Source organism: Neltuma alba, unplaced genomic scaffold (assembly GCF_004799145.2).
Source record: "Neltuma alba isolate B1F8T4 unplaced genomic scaffold, ASM479914v2 tig00004331_pilon, whole genome shotgun sequence".
Taxonomy (NCBI): Eukaryota; Viridiplantae; Streptophyta; class Magnoliopsida; order Fabales; family Fabaceae; genus Neltuma; species Neltuma alba.
Window position 1 is genome coordinate 34,325 of NW_021633659.1, and position 27,342 is coordinate 61,666.

The 27,342-nt window shown below is 33.5% G+C and overlaps 1 protein-coding gene across 2 annotated transcripts; it reads right to left on the reverse strand.

The window, feature by feature from the left end:
* Positions 1 to 7,425: 7,425 nt before the first annotated feature.
* LOC114744321 (DExH-box ATP-dependent RNA helicase DExH9) lies at positions 7,426 to 24,095 on the reverse strand. Of its 2 annotated transcripts, none has more exons than XM_028932491.1 (15): positions 23,762 to 24,095; positions 21,453 to 21,735; positions 21,074 to 21,274; positions 20,768 to 20,986; positions 19,550 to 19,885; positions 19,259 to 19,363; positions 17,541 to 17,651; positions 16,832 to 17,082; positions 14,615 to 14,738; positions 13,109 to 13,391; positions 12,865 to 13,019; positions 9,021 to 9,170; positions 8,692 to 8,924; positions 8,298 to 8,562; positions 7,426 to 8,152 (listed from the first exon to the last, which is right to left on the reverse strand). In XM_028932491.1, exons 2-15 carry the CDS (start codon positions 21,711 to 21,713, stop codon positions 7,874 to 7,876), a joined length of 2,973 nt encoding a protein of 990 aa, XP_028788324.1. In that variant the 5' UTR covers positions 21,714 to 21,735; positions 23,762 to 24,095; the 3' UTR covers positions 7,426 to 7,873. The 2 variants fall into 2 exon arrangements, with proteins under 2 accessions (XP_028788324.1, XP_028788323.1); XM_028932490.1 differs by having other exon boundaries at positions 21,453 to 21,743.
* Between the last annotated feature and the right edge of the window lie 3,247 nt (positions 24,096 to 27,342).

A 27,342-nucleotide genomic window follows, 5' to 3' on the forward strand; every position in this document is an offset into this window, starting at 1 on the left:
CCTCCATTTGGAATCCAATAACAATTATTATGTCCTTTTAGTATTAAGATATTTTATACCAAAAATGAAGGGAGAAAACGACAAATAAGAGCAGTGAAAGAAAATAAGTTATAAATCATGTCAGATTAATTGCAAATAAATTATAAATTATGAAGGCTTTTTAAATTTTAGAAATTTAATTGAAAATTCAGAAAGCTCGATAGTAAATATTGCAAGATTAGTTGCAAATCAACTATACATTGCAAGATTAGTAGTAAATCATGGAATGTTAGTTACAAAACAACTTCTTAAGTATTTGCATTAGATTCATAATTTACAGCTGATTTGCAACTAGTCTTTCAATATTTACACCCAAACATTTTAGGTCAACATGAAATTTTGAGTAATAACATTTTGAAAACAAGTTACTTATCAAAATTGGAACATTTTGCTGCTAATATTAAGTATCTAATTGTATTAAGAATTTTTACACTTTTTTAATTCAAAACATATTTTCACCTCAATTCTACGGACTTGTAGAAGAATTTCAAAACATCTACCTAAAGTTTCATCATCTTCTTTATTGGATCCCTCAATAACATCCCTCAATTAAAAAAAAAAAGTGCATGAGAATAATTATGAAATTCAAGTGTCACACAAAGTTACACTTTTTGCATTATTTCCTTCAAGAGGATAGGATCCAATTTAAATAGATTTTTCTTTGAATGTGATTCACCTTTGCTGCTTATAATTATTATTTATTTACATAAACCACTTTCTATTATTTATTATACTTTTTAACTTCATGTGGGGGAAACCCCAATAAAGTAATAAGCATGATTATTTAAAGACTTCAAGTCACTAAAATAAGCTTTTTTTCATAATGACATTTAACTAAAACAGGCATTAAGATTATTTAGTTTACCACTTATAGCCATGATTATATTAATTAATTGATCTCATCTTGGTGTGGTGATTTGAGAATTTTTTTAAAGGTTAGCTTTATGTCACATACGTGAATTATAGCCGCAACCACTATAAGACGTTGTTAGACTTGATGGGCCCGTGGCCCACAACAGACCCAACACATGAGCCCATCATAATTGTTGCAGGTTTGTTCAGATGTCCACTTATAATCATTTCTTTGAATCAAGTGTCTTCAACTTTGTACCCCAAAAAAAAAAAAGGGTCTTCAACTTTTTCTTTAGACTTTTATTGTGAATTCTCTCTTTGATTGGTGCTCTGATTTTTACCCAATATATGTGAATCTTACACAATGAATTTCACTAATGATTTGTATATTATTATAATTTTAACTAATTTATATCGAACTTTTTTAAATTGCATTAAAATTACATAAATTTTATTAAAAATAATAAAAACATAATTAATTTTTTCTGAACTTGGTAAAATTAATGAAATCTTTCTTTTATTTTCAAAATTCACACAAATTTGAATAAAATATAATGGTCGTTTAAATGTTGCTAGGATTATACAATCTCTCTTTTAATCTTGGAAGGAGGCTTGGATGTCTTTTATAAATATAGAAAGAACATTTTTTTAATTTAGCAAAAATTATAAGATATTTGGGCTATTTAACGTTTTGTATTGGGTGGAATTACGTAAGTTTTAAAAATATATTTAAATTAATATTTAAAAATAAATAATGCTGATGTAATTTTAGCAAAACTGTAAAGAGGCTTTTATAGTTAATTCTAAGAGGCTTTTACAGTTAAGTCTAAACATTTTAGTATGAACATGACCAATGTCCCACCTTTTGATTGAAAATTCTGATAACAAATAGTACTTCCAGTTCTTAATATAAAAACCAGTTGATTGATTTGAGTAAATTAAAAAAGTTAATTAAATAAGTTATTTGTAATATATCGGTGTTATCTTTTCTAAAATATCTTTACTAATCACGTGTATTGAATTAAAACTACTATTATTACAAGAGTTATTTTGAAAAAAAAATAGATAAATATAAAAGACAAAGTACATTGAAGTCTTATATTTAAATAAAACTAAAAGTCAAATAAGTTTAATATTAAGGATTAGAGATAATATTACTCGAGTAAAAATAAATAAATAATTTTTACATCACGTGATGAGATGATGATGACCTGCTTCGAAGATTACGAGATTTATTTAATGTAAGCTTAGTAATTTTCAAATGAATGTAGAAAGATTAAGTGATTCTGTCAAATTATTTAACCCGCACATTAATAATTAAGGGGGTTAAGAAAAGCTGTGATTGATTTGAAACTTTCACAGCGTATGTTTTCTTTATAATCATTGATTCTTTATGTCTTTATCATTCTCTAGCTATAGTCAATGTTTTATAAAGTTGAGCTAGTAAAAAAAAAAAAGTTTTATAAAGTTGATAAGCTTGGGAATATATTTAATGACGCCAGAACTTTTGTTTTTATTGTAAAACTCAACTTCTCAAAACAAATTAAACGAATTGACTTAGTAATTCATCCAGTTCTAAATATCAAAACTAGTTGAAAGATTTACTCCAAATTTAAATTTAATATCTTAATCAATTTTATTTTCTAAATTTACAATTTTTTCCGAATCCATTCATATTGATTAAATATATTAAAAGAGAATTTTCATTAATTAAGTATAAATTTTAATATAAATAATTGACAAGATATCTTAGGAAAAAAAACCACATTTCTTTTTTATAAATATTTAACTTAATTATTTTTTTAATTTTGGTAAATTAATTATTTATATGAGGAAGAAATGTGAGCACGTGACTGGTTTAACTGGAAAAAGCAAAAGGCTACGATGTGTTATTTTATTATTGGCGTAAATGATAACGATGATGATATTCAACTTTGATGATTGATATTGATATTTTATCTCAAAAACACTCAAACGAAATGGATGACATTTTAGCTAACGAGAAAGTTAAATTCGCGTTTAAAAAAAAAAAAAACTGGCATTTGTTCAAAGTAAATTTCTCTAGTCCACCAACAGTTTAGTTAAAGGGACTAATTTCTCACAATACGGTAAATTAAAGTTTAAGTTCTCATTAGGAAAGATATCTATATTTAATGTCTAACAATATCTTGAACAAAATTATCTCTAATAGAAAGACACATGTTCTTAGCAAAATAAAAAGGTTCTTTTAGGGTGAACTTCAAAATTGATTGGGCCTAGTAAAACTCCAAAAACTTCGACAAGAACGAACAAAATTATAGTTGAAACTAGCTTATTTTTGGCCAAATTCCAAAATCTTTTGGGCTTGGAAAAACTACAAAATTTGTGATAGGAATAAAAATTGGTTCAGTTACTAAAATCAGCTCATAACTTATAAGGTCATGATTTATAAGTACTTTTATAAACACTTTTTAAAATTGAAGACATGCCATAATCCTAATGAATCTTTGGGCCTGCAGTAAGAGTTCTAATGTGATGAACATGATTATTGTTAAGGGAAAGGAAGAATGTTCCCCCACAAGAAAGATAATGACATTTTAGATTACGAAATTTTTATGTGTGCTCATAACACTGAATTGAAAACATATTGTGATTTAAAAGCCTCAAATATTCCTAATGTAAATGCAAAATATTATTCTGTATCTCATGACTAAGTGTTCTCATATTGGCAACTAATCAGTACTCAATGTATAACATCTATTGAAAATCACAATCCACAGTGTGGCTATCAAATTTGAGTTCACTACCACATATATGATCTGACATCTATTTTTTTTTCCTTTTTTTAAAACAAAATAGGCCTGAAAAATATAAATTCATTCACATATTACATTTTGTACTGTATGAAATTTTATTTAAATGGTGCAAACATCTACTTATAGTTTGTTTGGTTTAAGAGAAATGGAGGGGGTGAAAAACTTATTATAAGTTTAATAAACAAAAAATTTAGCAGAAAGAGAGAGAAGATTCATTAAAAAAGGGGTTGAAGTGTAATTTTAACAACAAAATTTATACCAAGAGGTACTGGCACTATAAAATTTACTTGGATGCAAAAAAATATATGAAGTTTTCAAAAGGAGCATTTGACTTCACACCGTTAACTTCCATTAATTTCTTGTTAGTAAGGCCTACAAAGTTAGTTTTAAGGTACATTTTTAACAACAAAGTTTACATCAAGGGGCATATTACTTGGGTATAAGAATATACATAACTTTCTAAAAGGGAGAATAACATTATTTATCAATTTTCACAGACGTCAATTAACTTTATTCTTTTAGGTCTAATGAAATATCATGTTTTCTCTCCACTTCTCTCCACTTTCTCCTCTCCTAAGTATAATGGACTAATTTGAAAAAAAAATTAAAGAAATAAAATAATTACTTAATTATAGCATATATTATATGATTTTTCTAAAATATTTACATACATCATTAGATTATATATTAGTTTATAAGCCAAAAAAAATTAATTTAGAAAAAAAATAAATATAATACTTTAAAATAATTTATTTAAATACCTTAAAATAATTTATTTAATCTCTTCATATTAGTCAGCTACGTTCTATATTAAACTAGAGACAGTACTTGGATGCAACCCATCATCTTGGGTAAATACATATAAAAGACTTGGAGCCAAAATGACATGACAAAGAGAGTATGTGTTGACTATGATGAAACAGAGATGAATAGACTTGAAAGTGAAAATGAATGGAGAAAAAATGTGACATTTGGGGGATTTAAAAGAATAAAATTAACAAACATTTGTGAGAGTTGGTGAATTTTGCTTTTTTTTCCTTAGAAAATTCGTTTATATTTTTACACACAAGTAAACTTTATAATGCCCAGTATTCCTTGATATAAATTTCATTGTTAAAAATGCACTTTAAAACTGTCTCCGTAAGCCCCACTAATAGTAAACTAACGAGTGTTAACCATATGCCTTCTTTTGATAATTTCATGACATGTATATTTTTGCATCCAAATAAATTTTATGGTGTCTAGTACTATTTAGAATAAATTTTATTGTTAAAATTTACCTTAACCCAAAAAAATCTCCACCCTATCTCTCCATTTTTTTAAAAAAAAAATTCAACTTATTAAAATTTTTCTTCTTTCCGCCTCCGTTTTCCCTCAAGCCAAACAACCTTAATTAAGGATTGGGAGTTATTACAGCTTCGAGGTCTGTGATTTCAGTAGCTTGGTCCTCCTCTTTCTGAGATGGTTGGAAGAGATAATTGTAGCAGAAGAGCAAAGTGAGAAGCAAAACAAGAGCCGTTGATGAGGAAGCTCCATAATGGAGAGACGATGACCAACAAGAGTGGCTCACAGGCAACACTTCAGAAACATGGCACATCCAACCCAAAACCATTCTTGGATTCATTTGATCTGATCTCAAAACTAACTGTGCCATGGCATAGACAGTCATGACCGTCAGAAAAAGTACCATCAAAGCACTGTGTTGTTTAAAGGGACTACTGTTCAATCCTTGGTATTACTTTCGATAAGACATTGTTTATAGACTATAAACAAAATTTTATAATCAAGACTGGAAGTAGTACTTTATTACCACCAAAGCAAGCAACAACCCAATCATATAAGCATAAATAGTGTGAAGTGAAGGACCAGAATCCAAATCTGAAAGTACCCTTTGCTAAACAAAACAGGAAAAGCGAATCAAAAGAAGATGTCAAAATAAGAAAAACGGTGACAAAATAAATGAGATCGATGACATATAGTAATTAACCTGCTGGAAGGCATGACGTATCTCCAACAGTACTGGTACGACAGTTCTGCAGGGAACAAATTGAAACAGCCGGACAATACAGTCATGAACATGTGATGGTTCTTGTCTGTATCGTCATTCCTCAGCGGTATATAAAGCCGTCTTGCTGCCTGCCTCCTTCGGAAGTTCGCAAATTTGCTTAGACCCAATCTTGATTAAAACATTATTGAGCGGAATTTAAGCCTTAGTTTACTAACTCTTTCGTTAGATCTAACTCCATGGTTGAGATATAGTCTCAACAAACACAGATTTAAAATGTACAATTGATTATTTTTAAATAAAAATCAATTTTTAACAAAATAATACCTCCGGTTCTTAATATAAGACCTAGTTTGCTTTTTATTTTAATTCTAAATATAAGATCCCAATCCACTTTGTCTATCATATTTATGCAATTTTTTCCAAGATAATCTTTCTAATAATTATAGTTTTAGCCAACACACTTGATTAGTAGGAATATTTTAGAAAAAAAAACAGCACCTATTTATTACAAACAACTAACTTAACTTATTTCCTTAATCTTCTCAAATTAGTCAACTAGTTCTTATAATTAGGACCGGAGGTAGTAATAATTAAGAAATTAGTTTTATTTTATATTCTATGATAATTAAAATAATTATTTCAAAAACTAAGAAGAAAAAAATAAATCCAAAGATGCCCGCCTAGATCATTTCATTTTTGTGTGTGGAGCCGGGACCTTTTGTCTGTGGGTGTAGGGGGAACGGGCCAGAGAGGGAAGGTCTTCATTACAATGCTAACTAACATCACTAACAGTAACCCCGAGAACCCCTGCGAAAGGATTTGTGAGCCACATGGAACTTTTAACACAAGAAGCAACAGCAGAGACTAAAAACTAGATAGAAAGGATAACGAAGTTAGAAACATTGAATAATTGCACTAAGGTCTCAAGGAACAAAAATAACAGCAAAAAACTCTCATAAAAATTGCAAGTTACTTAGAAGTACCTTAGGAACTTGAGTGTAGGGGATTGCAATTAAATGAAAATGTAAAACGACCTTGTTACCCCTATTATTGCACACAAAAGGCGCTAAAAATTGATTCTGACAATCCCTCATTTTGCCTTCATCCCAGCTCTCATCGATCTCATTTATCCGTTGATGACATAGTAATTTGTCTGCTTGGGCTTCTTGTTGAACTTTATGGGTATTCTCACACCTCGAAAAAGTTCACAATATTAAGTGTATCTTAGGTAAAAAAATTTGTAAGTATTTTGGTACTCTAACTTTCTTCAGTTATAGTTAACATTAATTCAAACCCAACCGGCCAACCCCTTCTTCCTCTTCTTCCTTTTTGTTTTTTTGGGAGTGAAAAGGAGTAATATTACCAATGCTAATATTTGCGCAAGAGTCTCGACCAAAAGGAGAAAGTGAAACAACTCAAGAAGATTACATTGAAACTAGCTTATGGAAGGCCAACCCCTTCTTTTATTGCATTTGCACCCACTTAGTCAATTAAGATTCAATAAAAGCTCTCCCAATAAAACGACCTGAAGATGCATACGTATAATGCATTTCTTGATAAAATTTTGATATTGACCACCAAGGCGTGTTAGGACTCAGTCGCATTAACCAAGCAAAAATATTTTAAAAAATCTTTTAAAAAAATTTACTTTTCCTTCTTATGTGCTTCATCAGTTCATCCGAGAAATACCAACTTTGCCAACCATCCAAGAATAGGCGCACATCCAAGTAGTTATGCACGCATCAATTAAATAGACTGTTACAAATAATTTAAAATGGTTTACAACTGTACATAGACTCCAAAATTGAAGGAAATTCCACTTCTGCTTGCACGCATACTAGTCATTTGTGTGTGTCCTCTGTTAGAAACAAGTACAAAAAAAGGGAGGCTGCACTATCCCCCTTGATAACCTAAAACAGCCTCTTCAAACTCGGGCTTCAAACTCCCTCTCTCCAATGTACATAGCTACCAGTGTCGTCTGCTGAAGCTTCTAGAGTTATCTAATTGCTCTGATGAAGCTACCCTTAAAAGCATGAGGGCAGCAAGAATCGAATGCTACAAATAATTTAAAATGATTTGGCATGTTTGTGACTATACGGTCAAATACTACAAAATTGATGGTGGGTAATTCCACGCTAAGGGTAATTCATCATTTGTCTCTCTTCTGCTAGAAACTGCCCTATAAATAGAGGGATGCGGCAAATACAATGTCCCTCTTGATTTTTGAAACAGCTTCTTCAAACTCAGCCTCAAGCTGCGTTTCTCCAATGGATTTGGCTGCCTGTATTAGCTGCTGAAGAAGTTCCTCAAGTCTTCTAATTGCCCTAATCAAGCTACCCTCAAAAACCTGAGTAATTTCCATGATATCATAGAATTTCGATCCTTTTGCCCATGCATATACAGCTTCCATAATGTCAGGCCTAAACGAACTCACGAAACCCTCCACATCAATTTGAACCTGATTTAGTTTGTGTTTCGGTACAAGAATATGCATAATCACAGTTAATTATGAACAAATAATCTAATGCCGGGGAAACAATGGATTCAGTCACAGTTATGAACAAATAATCTAATGCCAGGGAAGCAGTGGATTCAGTCATTACCTTGCACTCAAGCTGAAGTTGTGCAACCCTCCTAGCAGTTTCTTGCAATTGAGCAAAGAGCAGGCCAAGTTCTTCGCGGGGCTTAGCAGCATCATGGACTTTCTCTTGCCATACAAAACAAGAGAGCAGAGAAACCATTTCCTCTACCTTTATGTCCTTTAGGACCCCATTAAACATGAGTTCAGTCAGGGTCAGCTCATCAGCGCTGCTAATTTCACCAGCAACCTTCCCTTTTAATTCCACAACATTCTCACTGGTGACATATCTGTAAATTAAAATTGAAGATCATTGCAAATACCCAATCAATCAGTAGACTTGCAAAAACATCAATACCACAATTAAGATATTACACTACAATGATGAAAGTATTGAAGCAATCAACAAATTGCATTACCCTAGCCTCCGAAGAACTCTCTTTCTTGCCTTAAGTTCATCCTTAAAAGCCAAAGCAGTAGAATTTCTTAATGTTCTCTTAATTGACTTTATCTTTGCAGCCAGTTCTTGCTTCTTATGCAAAGCTTTTAGCTTTTGCTTCAAACATGGAGATTTTACGATTTCATGCTTCTCAAACAGCCTCTCCAAAGCCTCTAATCTCCGGGATGCCTTTTTGTATGAGCTGCTGTGAATCTAAAAGGAAAAGAAGTCAGAACTCAGAACTACCATAATTTTTATGGAATTAAGCCCAAAAGGATGAAGAGAAGATATAATAAACAGATGAAAAACCTTCATATCTTCTTCAGGATCTAGAAGGGGCAACCCTTTATCAGCAAATCTAGAGAGAGTTTCTGACACTTTCTTCAGCATGTTTTCCCTAGCTTCCAGTGACACAAGATCCTTTGGAATATATAGACGCAGACTGCTTACTGTATTGATCTATTCAGAACAAAAGGCAGAAAACAGTTTAGCAAACATCATAACCACAAAAGATAAGAATATTTGATAGCCAAGGCCTCTGAGGGTCAAATTGTATATAGTGTTGAACTATAGCATTGAATTGTCCATACTATATTGTCCTACAGAAACTTCGCATTGGGGTGCTCCAAGAAAATTAGATTTTCAGAAACTTCGCATTGGTGTGCTCCAATAAAATTAGATTTTCTCCCCATCAGATTATGACTTTTCCCCTTTTCCTTCTCAATGGTACTACAGAATCAACTCCTTATATGGCTGATGCAATTCCACCTACTCCTACAGCTGGGGACAGAGAAGGGCCACTATAACCCAGTAAGAGGCCCAAGAGTATCGCCCTAACAAGCTGTGTTGGCTAGCTGTATGAGAGGAAAAGAGCTTGGGAAATTTGACAATAATGTGTGCTTTCATTTTCTTGGCCTATTTTTCGTTTACATGGTGTTTCAGTGTGGTAATCTCATTACATTATGTTCCCTGTTAAGCTTTTCTTCATACATATCTGTGTGTGTTTTTTGGTAGTTCCAGTGGCCTGGATTGTCATACTCATAGTGGAGTCATAAACTTGGATCGTGTTGGAAACTCACAAGAGTTTACTCATATTAATAAATAGTTATTAAAAGTATACAATTAAATAATTAGAATATAAAAAAAATGACAACAAGAGCATCAAGTTGAGGTATTAGAACTAAGGATGTTAAGATGAATGTGTAGTCATACAATAAAAGATTCGGAAAAAAAATATCAAAACAAGAGTAAGTGCGGCGCCTATTAAAGAGAAAGTGGTTGAACATTGTTTGAGGTGGTTTGGACATGTACATAGAAGGCAAGAATGATAGATTAGGCAATTTGAAGTCCTTTTAAAAAAGGCAAAGGAAGACTGAGGAGAACACTCCATAAGGTCATGGAATAAGACCTCGTTTACAACCTATTTAAAGACTTGATTATTGATAGAGCATAATAACGTCTTGTGATCCATATAGCCAACTCCATCTAATGGGATAAGACTTGTTGTAGTTCGTTAACACTTCTTGAATTTTTACATTGTTAAGCAACATAGCTTTTTAAACGTTTCCCTAGTGGACTACAATTCTAATGCATCGTCCCTTTGAGATGTATTTTATGCGTGTATGTGTAACACACACATGTATTATATGTATAAACTTTGCACCATATTTGTATGTGTATGTGATGGAAAAGGATGCACTTCCCAAAAAAAGATGGCATGAGTACAAACTTGTCAATGTGAGGTCTTATCAGTCTCAAGTCTCAATACTGTATTCAGACTCACCCACCATGTTCAAGTTTGTCCAGCATTACCGAGTCCCATCTGGTCACACTCGAGTCTATGCAAGTTTGTGAGGGTCCGCATAAAGTGATCCAACATGTTGATTTGAGCTAAGAACATCAACTCTCCAAGTCCATCTAGTTGACTTGTTAATTTGACAACAATGGTAGCAGCTATTGATAATGGGGGAGGCAAGGGCAAGCATGAATAGATAGGAAGTTCAAAGTTGAGTTGATAGACCGGAGGTCCAAAGGCACCCCCAGAGCATACAACCTAAATGGAATGACTCCTAGGGGAAGACAAGAACAAGGGACAGATCATTGAATGCCTGGTAATGTGACGTGATTCCTTGTGCACTATGCCTATCACTTGCAAACTGATGAATACTAAGATTTATTCATATTCAAGTAATTTGATAGATTTGAAATACTTGGTGCTAGTGAGTCTCGGATGCATGAGAATGAATGAACTTGACAAAGGATTGTCCTTTGCAGAAGGCAGACAAATGATTAATACAAGAGGATAAGAGGATCCAGCATTCCTGGTTATATCTATTGTTGGAGAATGCTCTTATTCAAGAGTTTATTTATTTATTTAGTTGTTGGGCCCCGTATTTCTAGGCCAAAATTAGTTTAGATATGCAGAATATCTTTTCATTTATCTTTTTGTGATTATAGGGAGATTAGGATAGCAAATGCAGCTAAACATAAACCTAATCTCCTCCTATAAATGTTTTAGCTCTAATCAAATAAAATTTGTTCAGTTCTATCCCAAATTCTTCATGGTATCAGAGCAAACGTTCCATGGAGAACCTTCAATTCAGCCAACTAAGGGCCTTCAACAACGATGCGAGTGAAACCACTGATATGCTCAATGCACTATACAGAATATCAAGGCACCTCAAGAAAACACCATGAAAGGGCTTATTCTTTGCTGAGAACAAAGAAAGGACATCAATCTTTACACTGATGCTGATTGGGCAGGATATGTCGTTGATTGAAAAACTGGTTTTTGTAGTTATGTTTAGGGCATTCTCGTGACTTCAAAAAGTAAAAAACAAAGTGTTGTTGCAAGAAGCACAGTTGAAGAATTCAGATCCTCGTCGCATGGGATTTGTGAAGTTGTGTAGATTAGAAGAGTACTAAGGGAGCTTGGAATTGAAATTGATGAACCAGCTAAGGTGTGGTGTGACAACAAAGCTGCAATAAGAATTTCTCAAAATCCTGTTTTACATGATGCAACCAAGCATATGGAAATTGACCACAGCTTCCACTAACAATCAGATTGAAGATGGCACCATTAATTTGTCCTACATACGCAATACGGAGCAGGTGGCTGATATTTTAACTGAAGTACTTAGCGAGGACAGATTCAAGAAACTGAACTCCAAGCTGGGAATGATTAACATCGATGGGCCAACTAGAGGGGGAGTATTGGAGAATGTCGTTATTTAAGTGTTTAATTATTTATTTAGTTTTTGGGCCCTGTATTTCTAGGCCAAAATTAGTTCAGATATGCAGAATATCTTTTGCTTTCTCTTTCCGTGGTTTTAGGAAGATTAGGATAGCAATCTGTCGCTAAACCCAAACGTAATCCCTTCCTATAAATGTTTTAGCTCTTGTTGAATAAAACTTGCTCAGTTCCACCCCAAATTCTTCATCTATAGAGACCAAATTGACGCTTACACTTGCAAAATGGCAAAGGATCCCAAGAAAAATTGGGAATCTTTGTATATTAAATCAGATAACAAATCCCATACAATCTATGTCTTATATCAGAAAATCTGTCAACCAGGAAGTGAAAGGATTAGATAAATTGTTTTCAGCCAGCACTTTCAATCCTTCCAGATTTCCTAGTAATAGGCCCAGAAGGTTTGTCGTCCCAAATTGTGTTTGGGCAGTTGGATGTGAGGGAAAGGCCTTGGGAATTCTTCAGTGAGAGTATTGTGTCTTATTTTTCTTTCAAGTAACAATATATCCAAAGATTTGGCCTTGAATAGAACACAATGGCGTCATGCAATCCATGTAACCTATCTCACCTAGTGGGATAAAGCTTTGTTGTTGTTGTAGCTCACACTCCAAAATTATGCCTAGGCAAGCCTTTTTCTTCCAGTGTGATGAGGTAACTTATAATCAATTCATGGATGGGTAATGGGGACCATGGAAATTGATAACCACCTGTGGGGTATGGGAACTAGGATTAGGATCATTGCTGAACTCTACTTTACTAGCGTAGTGGTTGGAATTCATATATATGTGTGTTATCCCCTGTTAACAGAGCCGTAATTTTCTAGAATGCAAACAGTTGATAGTAAACGGAATTGCAAGATGGAGTCAGCAAATATAGTACACATATTTCAGCTTCATCTGTTACCTGAGAGATAGGAACTGAGACAACTACAGGCTCTCCAAGCTCTTTTATGGGGACTATCTTAACAATTTTTTTCCCAAATTTTTCTTTTCTCGCCATGCATCTTGTAAGAACATCAACAGTGTAATTTGCATCTTCAGGTTTTATGCTTGCACTATCTGGGAAGCATATTTGACCAGGTTACAATTGACGAACTGTTATGTGACTTTGAAAGAATAGATAAACTAGGAAGCATAGACATTCCTACCTCCAGATACACTCTTGATGCTTTCAAAATTAATGACCAAACCCCAAGTCACCTGGTCCTCAACAAATGGCGGGGCAACATCCTCCTCACTTGAACTACACTGGAGAGATACGAGCCTCCCAGGCTGTAAAAAGGGTAAACAGTACCTTGGAGATAATACAATGTCACGAACCTCTCTGTTCAGAAGTCTATGCTGCTCCAGCAGATTGTAGTAGTCCTTCAATTTGTCCTCTTCTTCAATCATAATTGATTCCTTCTCTTCTTCAAGACCCTTAACTTGTTTCTGGATATAGGAAAAACGATTCCAATTTTTCTTTAATATGCAAATCAACAATACAAGGAAATCGATAATTTCAAGAAAGCAGCATGATGAATTGTAAATACAAGAGCTGTACACCATCTAGGTTTCATTGTTGCAAAGGGAATGTATGAGTTAACTTTTGATTTCAAGGAAGGTCTATGTAAGTTTTGAAGATAGAAGGGGGGTCACTGTAATTGAGATAAAATAAGATATTGGTGTATTTTACCCTAAAAGTTAACAGCATTAAAAGTCCAAAGTTGTTAGGTGCCAATTATTTGGGATGGTGATGAATGCCCAATAAAATGGATGTATCCCGGATGTCTGTGTTCAAAATTTAAGTGTCAACATTTGATATAAAAAATACCTAGGTACGTCAGATGCTGAGATGAAAATAATGGCATATCAAATACAAGCAAAACTCACCCAAAGAACAAAGATCATCCAAGATCTTTAATGTAATATGAAGGAATAACGCATAAGTAATAACTTTACGTGATAACATCATCCAGCACTCAGTTAAACAGGAAACCGCTACCACAAAAAGGAATTTCACATAACAGCTTCATTTTCCCCCCTTGAGTTATGATACGCTACCTCACAGATTTAAGTTGACTTATTCAAGGAAGGGTAAACGTGGCAGGGAAGAATCAGATATGGAATAGCTGTTTTTCAGTATTTTTATTATTTTCTGTTAACAAGTTTCAGTTGAGAAATAAGTGGGATACCCCACTTTAACGTTAGAGTTAGTTCCAGATTTAGTTGATGATTATTATCTTTGAATTATCAACATATTCTCTCTCTGTAATTCATTTTTAAAGGCTCATTAGCCTCAGGAATAAGATAGGACATCTTTTCAGAGAGTACATATGTTTCGAAGATTCTCCATCAGTCTTCTAGTGAGTGTTGTGAGATACTTGCAACCCTTCCTATTAGAAACTATTTTCCTTCTCCTCTGTTTTTTTTTTTTTATTTTCCCGAATCAGGTCCCTACCAAGTTAGCAAAGTTTTCTTTGGTTTGTGGTTCTTGGAAGATGTTCATCCTCATACAGTGGTATGGCGCTTCAACTGCTTTTATTCTTGAAATACATTTAATGAAAGTTTCACCAGGTCTGTGTGCAATTTTTTTTTTTTTTGGTGAAGGCCTGTGTGCAATTTAATTACATATGAAACATAAATGGGGAAAGCCTCCATAAATACATACAAACCTCAAGATCAGGAAGGGCACGGTCAGCTTGGAACTGATAAAAAGAATTGCGAAGCAAATTTTCAGGGTCACCATCCTCACATCGCATCTGATTTAAAACTGTGTTGTAGCTTAATCGAAAGGCACTGATGCAAATGGGAAAAGTAATTAATAGATAATAATTCATTTTAAAATTATCCAAGTGAGAATATAATATTGAATTGGTCTATTTTAATAGTGTGTAAATAAAACAAAGACACTACATCAAAATCTAACGAAATGCAAGACAGGATAATTCCTTGATTTATTTCACATTCCAGCATCACATAGAGAAGAAATCCCTATTTAAGTAATCATAAGGAATGATGGAAACCATAAGCATATTCTAGAAAATTTAAACATAATATACAAAGCAACACTTACTAACAGAAAATTTAAAGTGAGTGGGCCCCAGTCACTTGCCCTTTGTTTGGTTGGGGCTTTTCTGAGGGGAGGGAAGGGAAAGGGAGGGTAGGAGAGGAGGAGAGTGTGTTTGGCTGGAAGGAGGGGAGGGGAGGGAAGCTAAAAATCTCTCTCTCTCTGTGTGCTCCCCTCCCAAACTGGGGGCTTTTGGAGGGGAGAGAAATAATATGCAGATATAAACAAAAATGCCCATGACATTTGTTTAATATTCCAGCGGTACCCCTAGTAACTTTTTTTCTTTTTTCTTTTAACATTCGTTTCGTTCCCTTCATGTTCCCTTCAGTGTTACTACGTACTTGCCTGATGCTCAGTTATACATATACATATATATGATATGTATACATGTCAACTAATTAACTAATTATTTATAGATATTAATATGCATTACAGTTATAATATGACACTGTATACATGTCAACTAATTAACTAATTATTTATATATATTAATATATATCATAACTATAATATGACATTGCTAAAATGATATTTTTTATTTCCCAATACATGGAGGGTCTTGTCATATAGTTAAGGTCTTGTCTCTTTTTCTTCAAATTAATTTTCTAATTTTATCACATTTAAAGAAATAAAAGATTTTAAAAGCATATTAAAATTAATAAGACAGCATGTTAATATTAATAAAATCATTTTTAAAATGCATGTGAAAATATTTTACCATGTATAAGTAAGGTGACAGGTTTTTAAAATTCTAACTAATTAATAAAATTAATAAGCATTTTAAAATGCATATAAAAATATTTTATCATAACAAAATACAAGGGTAAAATTGTTTATATAAGAATTACTTCCCTTCCCTCCCCTCCCTTCCTCAACAAGATAACATTAAAACCCCACATCCCCTTCCTTTTGTTAAAATCCCTCTCCTCCCCTCCGACCCCCCCAAATTAAAATCCATCCCCTCCCCTTCGTCGAACCAAAAACACCCTTAAGGGTAAAAACATCTATTGACCCAAGACAAAGACTTCCCCCGCAACAACAGAATCAAGTTGAGTGGTTTTTTGAGCAACAAAGACTGGGCATTCAAGAGGTAGTGAAAAAATGCAAAAAGATTAAGGCTAGAAGAAATAGCGAAGTTACCCGCCAAGGATATATGTTTTTATTACTGTCAAACTTTTTTGAAGGACATAATTGTGTACAGAAATTGCAACTGATTAATTTCTCCTCAGCTTCCTCTTCCTATCTACTTTCATAACATATTTAGGTAGTACGGATGTTTGAGGTTTGGTTTGATTGTTTCCCACTAGAAGACCAAGATATTGAATCTAGAGCATTTGCTTAGGAGGTTATTGTTGAACCAAAATCGGTCATGGATAAGGCATGGCTACCACCAACTCCGATACAAAGCAGGAAATATGAAGGTCTTTGAATTGATTTCACTATCTTTTTACAAATCACAATGCAGTGCACAATTTATAAAAGGGCTATGATTATTTAAGATAGATCAGATACCAAAACGTAGGTCAAGAGAACCTTGAGAAACGTAACTTATTATGTAGATATTACAAAAATAAAGGAACAAAAAACTAGGACCTAAGAAGATAGTTTATAAGCAGACTATAAGAAAAGTAGCAGCGAAAATGTATACTGCTTTCAACAATAATTATATTAAAGAAATGAAATATAAATAATATTTGAAACCGAAATTTAAGAAAGCAGGTCCAGAGCTAATGTAAACAAAACCAAAGGCCGTCAAAGTCAACAACTATTATTAGCAACACCATTACGTAATGCATGCTGTACACAGTGATAAGCAATTTACCTGTTTAAACTGTCAGCTGCACCTTTAAGCATCATTTTAGCAGTAGAAGGTTCCATCTTCTCATCAACCATGAGGATACATATTCCCCGTTCATCAATACCTCGTCGACCAGCACGACCACTCATCTGTATATATTCACCACTGGATAGCCACCTAAACTTGTCCCCATCAAATTTTCGGACATTTGTAAAAACAACCGTTTTTGCAGGCATGTTCAAACCAATGCTAAAGGTCTCTGTGGCAAACAAACACTAAAAAATAGATATATTCAATATGTCTGACAATATAACAAATCAACCATTTTTTATTTATTAGGGGGGGGGGGGGGGCTGACATGACATAGCATGATTGTACCCAAATCTGAAGGAGTGATGTTAGCAGATCAGACAAGAAGAATAATTTCACTAAGGAAAAAAGGCCCCGGAGAAACTTCTTATTGGCATGTAGGTGGTTTATGAATTCATAATATTAATATTGGTATTCAAGACAAAAGAAAAATAAAAAGTTAATGAACAAATAACAAATAGCCTATAATGCTTGCCAATAGATTCTATAATGGCTACTGATACACTGATTATGCTGGCATTTAATAAGACATTTTAACAACTATGAAATAAACAATTTAAGAATTTAATGAAACTAAAATTATTTACAATATATGAAAATACACAAAAAGTAAAACCTTTATCCAATTAATTTTTCCACTAACCTTAATTAGCCCTTCTTGGAATAATATCTCAATCACTTCCTTCAAAATTGGGAGCAAGCCAGAGTGGTGTACTCCTATTCCACGTTTCAGCAAGGGCAGCATGTTTGAAACCTATAATACATTATACACCAGAAAAATTGATTAACACATCCATATATGAAAGTATACAATTATGATACTCTACTAAAATAAAGCAGTTCTTTTATGCAGACAGCGTCAAATAATGAATAAAGGTCACATCCATATATTTGTTTACTTTTAAATTTGAGACAGATTTAGTTTGTGAAATCTTCTAGGATTACTAAAAATGTTTGATGGTATAGACAAATATGATCTGAATGTTGTTTGTATTCGTTCTGAGGACTGGAATATATACAAGAGAGAGGATCACATCAAAGCATCAAGATGCAAGGAGCATTCGCATATAGAGAAAGCAAAGCTTAGTCAGAAACTTTAAATTCAAAAAAGACCATGAAAGAGGAGGATTCAAACATTCGAAGGGATAAAATTAACCCAAGTCATAAACATATTTAACCAATGATAGAGCAATGAGAGGTAAGAATGATAGCAGAAAACGTGAAGAAGCTAACAAAGAAAGGATGATAGTGTTGACACCACCAAAGAACTGAATACCCCATGTCAAGCTCCAGTACAACTACGGTTGACAAGGCTGGCATTGAAATGACAAAAAACCCGCCATACCATGGCGGGACAAAACATGTGGAAATTGACAAACACTTAATCAAAGAAGAGGTTGAACGTGGCATGATCAAGTTATCCTATGTTCGGTCTCTCAATCAAGATGGAGACATTATGATAATGTTACTTGCTAGATTGCAGTTTGAAGGACTCTAAAGCAAGCTGGGAATGCCAGATATACATTCTCCAGCTTGAGGGGGAGTGTCAAAAATCACTTATGATAAGATATTGTAGTTTGGTTTGAAGTTAAAAGTTTGCTTTATGTGGCAGAAAAGATGCATGACTTCTATCCTCATCAACTATCCCTATCTGTACGTCATTCAATCCTTACTGTGTTCTTCATCTCTTGCTCTGTTTCATATCAAAAACCAACAAAAGGTGTTCCTTGCTAGATTTTTTGAAACAACCCATCAACCTCAAATTCCCCTTATCAAAATAATGCTTTAAAGCAACCCATTAGGGTTCAAAAGCCACTTCTGGCTAAGCGTGTGAATTAGGGTGGTTTTATGCAGTTAATGTCTTTTAGTCTTAAGTTAATAGCGTTACTTGTTGATTATTGTTGGTTATGCGGCAAACTATAAAAACCCATTATGTAAGGAAGCTTATCACGAATGGAGGTATTATGCAGTAACCTGTTCTCTCTATCTAGAACTTCAGATCCTGGTTTTAGACTCTCCTCCCTTCTTCCCTCTTTTCTCATTCTATTTCCTAGTCCTAACACAGCCAGAAAACCACCAAATGAACACTTAAAGTTCTACACCTCATTGAATAAATCCCAATAATTACACCGCCTAAACCTGCTTAAGCTTTCAAAAATATGAGGTACAAAAGAACAGCCCAATTTGTCTTCAAATCAGGCCCCTCCTTGTACAAACGACTCCATTTAGTTCAAACTTGTACAAGAACCTAAAGTCTCTCGTTTCAACAATCCATGATGCATTGAACACCAGAAAAGTGCATCATGAATCGTTGAAACATGTGGTATAGAGAAAGAGAGAAAACTAGAGAATGTAACTTACCTGAGGTAGCTTCTTATCGTCATCTGAAAGCATATCCATAGCACTCCAGAAGATTCTCTCTGTGTTTTCCTTTTCATCATCCCCATTAAGGTCCATTTTTGCCATCTAAAAAACAAAAACAAAAACAAGAAAACACAAGGAAGATCATTGATGTAAGCTGGTAACACCAAACGTACTGCAGCTCAGAACAGAAACAGCCTTCTGTCGCCTATTACAGCAAATAAGCCAGCAGAAAACTAAAGATTTAAAGAGGATAACCATCATTAAAAAAATTGCAAAGCAAGTTGTCACCTGCATTGCAAGAAGCTCGCACTCTCGTTTGCTAAAGCTAAAAAGTATAACAGGATCATACTGGCGCTGAATGATCATTTTCACCATCTTGAATATGTCACTTTCTTCACCCACTCTAGCTAGGGCCAAGCCCTTCAACTTGCCATTTTCCTTTCTATTATTGCCCTCATTATTGGGAACAAGGGCATTTAAAGCTCTCTGGAAACTGTCCTCACGAAATTTTCCCTTGTCATCCACAACCAAATACAACCCATCACCTCCAGAAGGAAAAATATAATGCTGAAGAGGAGTTGGTCGGTAATCAGTATAAACAATATGACAAGGCTGTAGGTGCACCTGCAAGTAATCTACCAAATCAAACCAACCATCTAAATGATCACCACAAAAACCAGACAATAATTCAGTCGGCTAAAATGCATTAGGGAAAAATAATACCTAGTCGCAACTCTTTTAATGTTCAAAGTAAATAGATAATATGATAAATGAATGCTCTTTCAGTATCACATGCCAAAGATTCAACCTTCACGTTAGAGAGCCAAAAATGTTTACGGTATGGTCAAATCCTTGAAAATTAACTGAGAGAAGTTCTAGATAAAATTCCAGAAGACATTGAAACTCCAAGTAAAAAATTATTCATGCAGTTTATTTTTCCTATTACATTATTATAAATGGTTGAAGTCATTGGTGATTTAATTGAGAATTGCAGTCAAACTATAAAAAGACATCAAAACTCAAATACAAAAACGCACTTTATATGACTAGCTTACGCCCAAAACCTTAACATAAATGATATAGAAATGAATTAGTGACAAGGTGTAAACACACTTTCAACCCTAGATTTTCCCTTTTGTGATCAATGGATATACAGTTTTTATTCAAATAAATAAATAAATACACTTTCAAAACTCCAATATGATATTATGTATAACTTCTGCAATTTTTTCATTGTCCAAGTAAGTGTTCGTTCTATTATTGAGTTATCCCCCAATCCCAATTTTTAAGTAAAAAATAAACAAACAAATAAAATGCGAGAGAGAGAAGAGAGGGGGGAAAAAAGAGAAGAACTTGCAAATAAGGTTATGTATGCATCTAAATGATGTAACAGAATGTATTCATTAATAGGGCCGAGTATATGAATTGGATCTGATGCATTGTTGCTGAGAAACAGCTCTACATGTGCAAACCAACTAACAGCAGATCAAAGCAAGCATGTATCACCTTGGCAACCCAATCAGCAAACTCCTTCGCATTTGGCACAGTTGCAGATAAAAATACAAAACGGGAATTCTTTGGTGACATAACAATACTCTCTTCCCAAACCACACCTCTTTCACGATCACGCATGTAATGTACCTCATCAAAAATGATCCAAGCCACCTCCCTTGTGACCTCCGATCCTTTGTACTGCATGCTACGCCAGATTTCTGTAGTCATCACCTGACATATACACAAAAACGTAACAATCCTTTTATCCAAGTAAATTATATAATGTGGCTCATGTAACAATTTAAACAGATGACTCACCAAGCAAGAAGCATTGGGATCAATTGTTACATCTCCAGTCATCAAACCAACATCAGAAAATTCCTCTTTAAACTCTCTATACTTTTGATTGCTTAGAGCCTTAATAGGTGAAGTGTATATCACTCGTTGTCCATTACGAATAGACATAGCAATAGCATATAATGCAACTACCGTTTTTCCCGCAGATGTATGTGCAGATACCTATAAGAAATTCATAGCATCAAAAGATAAATATTATCTACATGAAAGATAGACAAGATTTGCCCAAAATAATCAATTTAATTACTTTCCTCGTACAAATCAAATGTATTAGCCCCAAAAAAAAAAAAAAGCCAACAACTTTGGGACCAATTTTTCATCTTGCATATTAGGAAAGTACCATGACAGATTCGCCTTTTTCAAGGCAACTGATAGCTTCAGATTGGAAAGGGTCAAGAGTGAAAGGGAACTTCTTGGCAGGCTCAGAATGTTGTGCAGCAGTAGACTGAGGAGACAGAACAAAACCCTCTGGGTAAGAAACATCATGCACACATGCCACAGGTTCATCAACTAATTCTGAAGCATATTCTCCCTGTTGCCTCTGGGAAGGGTGAGTTTCATCAGGTTCGTTGTCCGGAAACTTCCTCTTCAATGACCCCATTTAGAGCTTCAATTTACGAATTCTAAAAAACTTAAGGAAAAAAAAATTAGATGAACAGAAAAATTCAGAGTGAAAAAGCAAAAAGCTCAAGACTGTGATTCAGGCTCTATGCACAACTAGCACAAATTCATTCAAATAACTATGTATAATACAATTCATCAACTTTGACCTAACATAGTAAGAATTATTTTCAATCTATTATTTAAAAAATGAACAAAAGTTAAAATATTCAATTCTATACTAATTCTTTAAAGAACAATAATTATAATTATCTTCTCATCTCTCACAAGCATTTCTCAAACGCAACTACTTTCATTTTTATCTATATGTGGTAGTTCCCTCTTCTGCGTCCAGCGAAGAAAGTGTGTTTACCTAACTACCTCTGCCTAGGAAATTCACTCTTATTTGTTTGTAGAAAAATAAAATCAACAAATCTGGAAATACATAAATAAATCACATCACCCGAATCAATATCTAATCTCAATCGAAAATCCAATCTCAATATGAAAACAAGTAAAAGAAAAATCAGAAACAAATAAAAGTATAACAACTAAATGATCAAATATCTAGACTCAATCCATAAGATTCTGATCTTCTTATCAGGATAGACTCTAATGATGACTCACAATGTTCTTCAATTCTTTTGGGGGGACATACTTATACCAGCCTATCTTATAAATAGAATGCCCTCTAAAACCATCACCTCAAATCTCCAGTTCAAAAGCAACTTGAAACGCACATCAACATAGGCAGACTTATATTACACTCAGTGGAGACATGAAATCTTTGAAATATGCAAAGCCGACATAATACCCTTTTAATTTTTGTTCCAGATACTAGCCAAGTCATTTACAAAATCATACATCAAAATACCTTGAGAATTTTCCAAACTGATGATAATATAAAGAGATAAATAAACAAAATGCCAAAGGGCAACAAACCCAACATTGTAATACAACACAATCCAAAGCATCCAAGTCGTTAGTAATCAAAATGAAGAGGGAAGAAGTATAATAGCCAATTACACACCAATTTTAAGAGAAAACTAGTTAAAAATAAAAATTAGACTCAATCTGTCTCACCATGACTATTCCATATATAATACTTTGGCATCAATCCAAATTGATAGATGTGTGTCTTGACCTCATTAACAATTAGATATGGCCTACATTTACATTTTATACATGGACACCTAAGCTTCCCCCATGTTTGAGAATAAGGTGATCTTAGAGCATAGGCAAGTAACTCCTCGCCAACTTATTGGAAATCTAGCGTATACCATTTAGTGCTCAGATCTACTTTATTATACATCCATCTTTGATTTTGTGGGACTTCCATTCAATAAATGAGTGTTTTCAGCAATGTGAAGTCAAAATGCAGCAAGTTTTCAGCAACCCCAAACCTTTGTAACCTGAGTGCTGAATTTTTTTGGGTGAAATTTTGTGCTCCAGCCGCAACCAAGTGTGAAGTCAAGGTTTTTTTATCTAAATTCAGAACACATAAAGAGCGCATAAAATAATAACCTTCCTAACACATGTACTGCAATTTGATGGCAACTTCACTTAATACTAATAGAATGACAATTATCTTATTAAAAACAACCCAATCACTACACAGAAGCATAAATTAGTATCTCAATAATCCAAACATGAGACATGGCTTTAGGTGACAAGAAGTTGAAATGAAAAACAGCTTTACATCCGAGCAAAGGCAAAGTTCTTTATTCACAAAGAACTTAAACAGTTAACAGCAGCAAAACTTAACAGTCAATTCGTTCAACAAAAAGCCTCAGAAATATCATTTGGGGGGGGGGGGGGGAACGGCTTCATGGATGATTTGAAAAATGAAAACTTTGAATAGACACAAGCATCCACACCCCAAAAAAAGCAAGTTTAGAAGCAAACACAGACATACGAGAAATACATTCAAAGCACCTAAACTTATTTACGGCAAACCGAAAATTGATATTGTTTTACAAAATAAACAAGCAAGTGCATAGTAAGAAGAATCAGGCGGCGTGACAACACCACCTTGCGCAAAAAACTCACCTTGAGGCTGGTGATGAAGAGAGACTAGAGATCGAGCTGTGGTGGTCGAAGAAAGAAGCCGAGGCAGAACGAGGGGAAGGCCGACGGTGATTACGGTGGGGACGACGCCGCTGGTGATGGAAGTTGGAGGAATATGTCCATGTGGGTGACAGAGGAAGATGATTGAGGAGATTCCGTCGAATATTTTTGTATGGCCGAATGGGTTTTGCCCAAAGAGGAAGAAAGAAGCAAACAGAGTGAGAAGGGAAAGGAGAAGGCTGAAGTCACAGCGGCAGTGAAGAACAATGGAGTCGAAGGTGAAGTCTCTGACGGTGCAGACTGCGGAAGAAAGCTTTTGCAATTTTGCAATAATGTGCCCTAAGGTTGTGCTCAAAACGGCGAGTGCAATGACGCTGATGGTTCAGGATATGATGGGATTGAGCCTAAAACTGAATCTTTGTCCAACTGATTTTTATAATTAAAATTAAAATAAAAGTTAGAGCCTGTGTGGTTAAACGATAGAATCTTAAATAAACCCGTTTAAATTTAAATAAATGCTTATGAAGCATGTTTAGGGTGTTTGGATAATTTTTATAAAATCCTGATGGATTGTGATTTTAACTTTCCACCACACTTTTAGGATAAACAACAAAAAGTAGCTTATGCGTTTGAAAAATCCCGATGAATCTTCAGTAACTAAATTTTCTCCAATCTACCCCTCATTCTAATAGTAATTATTTTAATTTTTTTTAAAATACAATATGAAACTGTTTTTCTAACACAAGTTCAAATAGTCATTGCAGCCATGGCTATCCACAATTTTATTAGATGGCATACTAAGACTGATTTTAAATTTAGTCAGTATGAAAATGAAAATATTCTCAAAGGTATGTTGTTTCATATCCATCACCAAGTGCCAACATAGTTTCCTCATCAAAAATAGATCGTCTTCCAGACTCAATTCGAAATCAAATTCTGCAATGCAGGGAAAATAATTAACTATCATTTTTATTAATTAGTTTTGTTGTTTAAATTTTATTTCTTAATTATAATTTTGACTGTACATTCAATTTCCTTATTGATGTTACTAAAATTGCTAATCAAATTTTTTTTTATATTTTCATTCATCTCTTATTTATATGGGGTCTTTTATTTAATATTTGTACTACACATAAATTTTGTAAGTGATTTTAAATAATAATAATTTTAAAAAAATATTTAAATATTCATGTCATTTATTAAACTATATTTAATAAAATTTATTATTAAATATAATAATTATGAAAATGTAAACAACTTTATTGACTTCATGTCTTTTTTAGTAATTATACACCCATAAGTGATTTTAATAAATGAAAACCAAACATAATCACAATTCTTAAAATCACTTATAAAAAAAAATCCAAACAGAAATCACGATTAACAAGTGTCGCTTATAGCCAGTATCACTTGTAAAATTCACAATTATCTAAAATCACAGTTGTTCACCGCTAATTCAAACGGGCACTTAGTTAGAATATGTTTAGATAGGTGTTTTTAAAAAGTCAGTTGGAAAAATTAAAAGTTGTTTGGATGAATAGAAAGTTAGTTCAATTGTAAAATAATTGAAAAGGGCATATATTTTATTGAATAGTAGTGTTTAATATTTTTAATGTGATAATTGTTAAAAAAATCTAAAATTATTATGATAAAATAAAAATAGTTTATTTGTGAGATTATAAAATAAAAATATTTGTTACCGAGAAAAATTTGAAAATACATTGTAGACAATTAATTAAATATATATAATGGATAAATATGAACATAAATTAAAATTCATTTCGTCTCTAATTAGAATAAATAAAATTACATAAGTAATTAGATCGTAATTAATTAAATATATATAATAGACAAATATAAACATAAATTAAATTAAAATTCATTTGGTCTCTAATTGAAGTAAATGAAATCACATAACTAATTAGATCGTAAGCTTTATACAATTTGATTTCTAATTGAGTCATGAATACAATTCATTTGTGTGGTAGATGTTAAACTTGACGAGGATGCCTCACCAGGATGATTACACAATCAATGAACTATTTTTCAGAATTTCCTCCACCATTCACAAGTATCATTTAGAAGCTTAATGTCTCGTTTTTCATATGATGTTAATGTCTCGTTAAACACATAATGAATTTCAAATATTCCTTATCAAATTCTGAGTAAAAATAAATTTAGTTTGAAAATTTGATCAGTCCCTCTGCTTTATGTTTTTATTGATTAATTTCAAATATTTCTTATCAAAGTTCTCAATAAAAATAAATTCACCCTGAAAAAAACAGATAACACATAAATGTGAAAGTCTCCTTGTCAACGTTAATCAGCTTTTGCAACCCCATAAACTAAAATTAACATCAAGAAATAAGCTACAGTTCAACCCAATATAATATCTGCGATGTATTTCTCAATTCAATTATTAAAAGTCATTAACAACAACCTTTTTCTTTAATAGAAATGCTAACGGTGTTTAAAGTATATATACCCACATCTCTTTTATATATATTTCTCTATTTTCCAACGCATGACATCGTAGAACCGATAGATAAGTGCTCGTCTAAAGAATACTCAAAGTTGTAAAATTCAAGTTGGGAAGTAATTGACAAAAGACGAAATATGCTAGTACCGGAAGTGATAATGGGAATGCTGTTACTGGAACAAACCACACAAATAGGGATATATGAAACACCTGCAAAAGCACGAAGAAGGAGCAACAAAGAGATTTTGATTTCTCAAGGGAGTGCACATACATTGAAGGTGGTAGATCAGTTCGGTGAATCATTGAGAACTCTAAATAAATTATATTTGTTAGTCAAACAGCAGCTAAAATCAGAGGAGGAAGAAAAAAAGCAATCCTCCTTCAACCACAGTAAGCATTGACAAGGAGAATAGAGGATCTGAAAGTTGAACAAGGAAGAGAAAAGAAAGACAACCACGGTACCTTCGGCGGCGGAGAAAGGCTGCGGCAATTCAACGCACAAGCACACCGGTGATGGCACAAAAAATGACCCAAATCTGTTTTGATGGAGGGAGAAGAGCCGACGACACCCACAGACAGAGACACTGGAGAGAGCAATGGACGAAGACGCTAGTGAGAGCAACGAATGGAGAGAGTGCCAGGAGTGAGGGAGGTGAACACGGCCGAATGCAAAGCAGCTGCACGGGTTTCTCTGTTTTGATTTGAAGAAGGGCTTGAGCTTGGTCCGGTAGAAATGATAGGTGAGAGAGATTAATGCTCATTTAATACTTATTTAACGGTATATTGTATTTTGAAACGGTAAAAAGCTCCTGGAGAGAGCATTGGAAAATAAATTGCTTTTTTTTAGAAGTCAGATACAAAGGTCATCCATCCAAACAACCAATTTACTTTCAAAAAGCTTCCAACTGACTTATTACATTTTTCGAGACACGTTTGGAGCTCTCAACGGAGATCCAAACGTGGCCTTAATAATTAAAGTTGTATAAATTTTTTTAGCATATAATTATAGTTATTTTATAATTTAATATTACTTGCTTTTTAACTCAACTATTTTTATATGAAAAATGCCATTGAAGTATTTGAT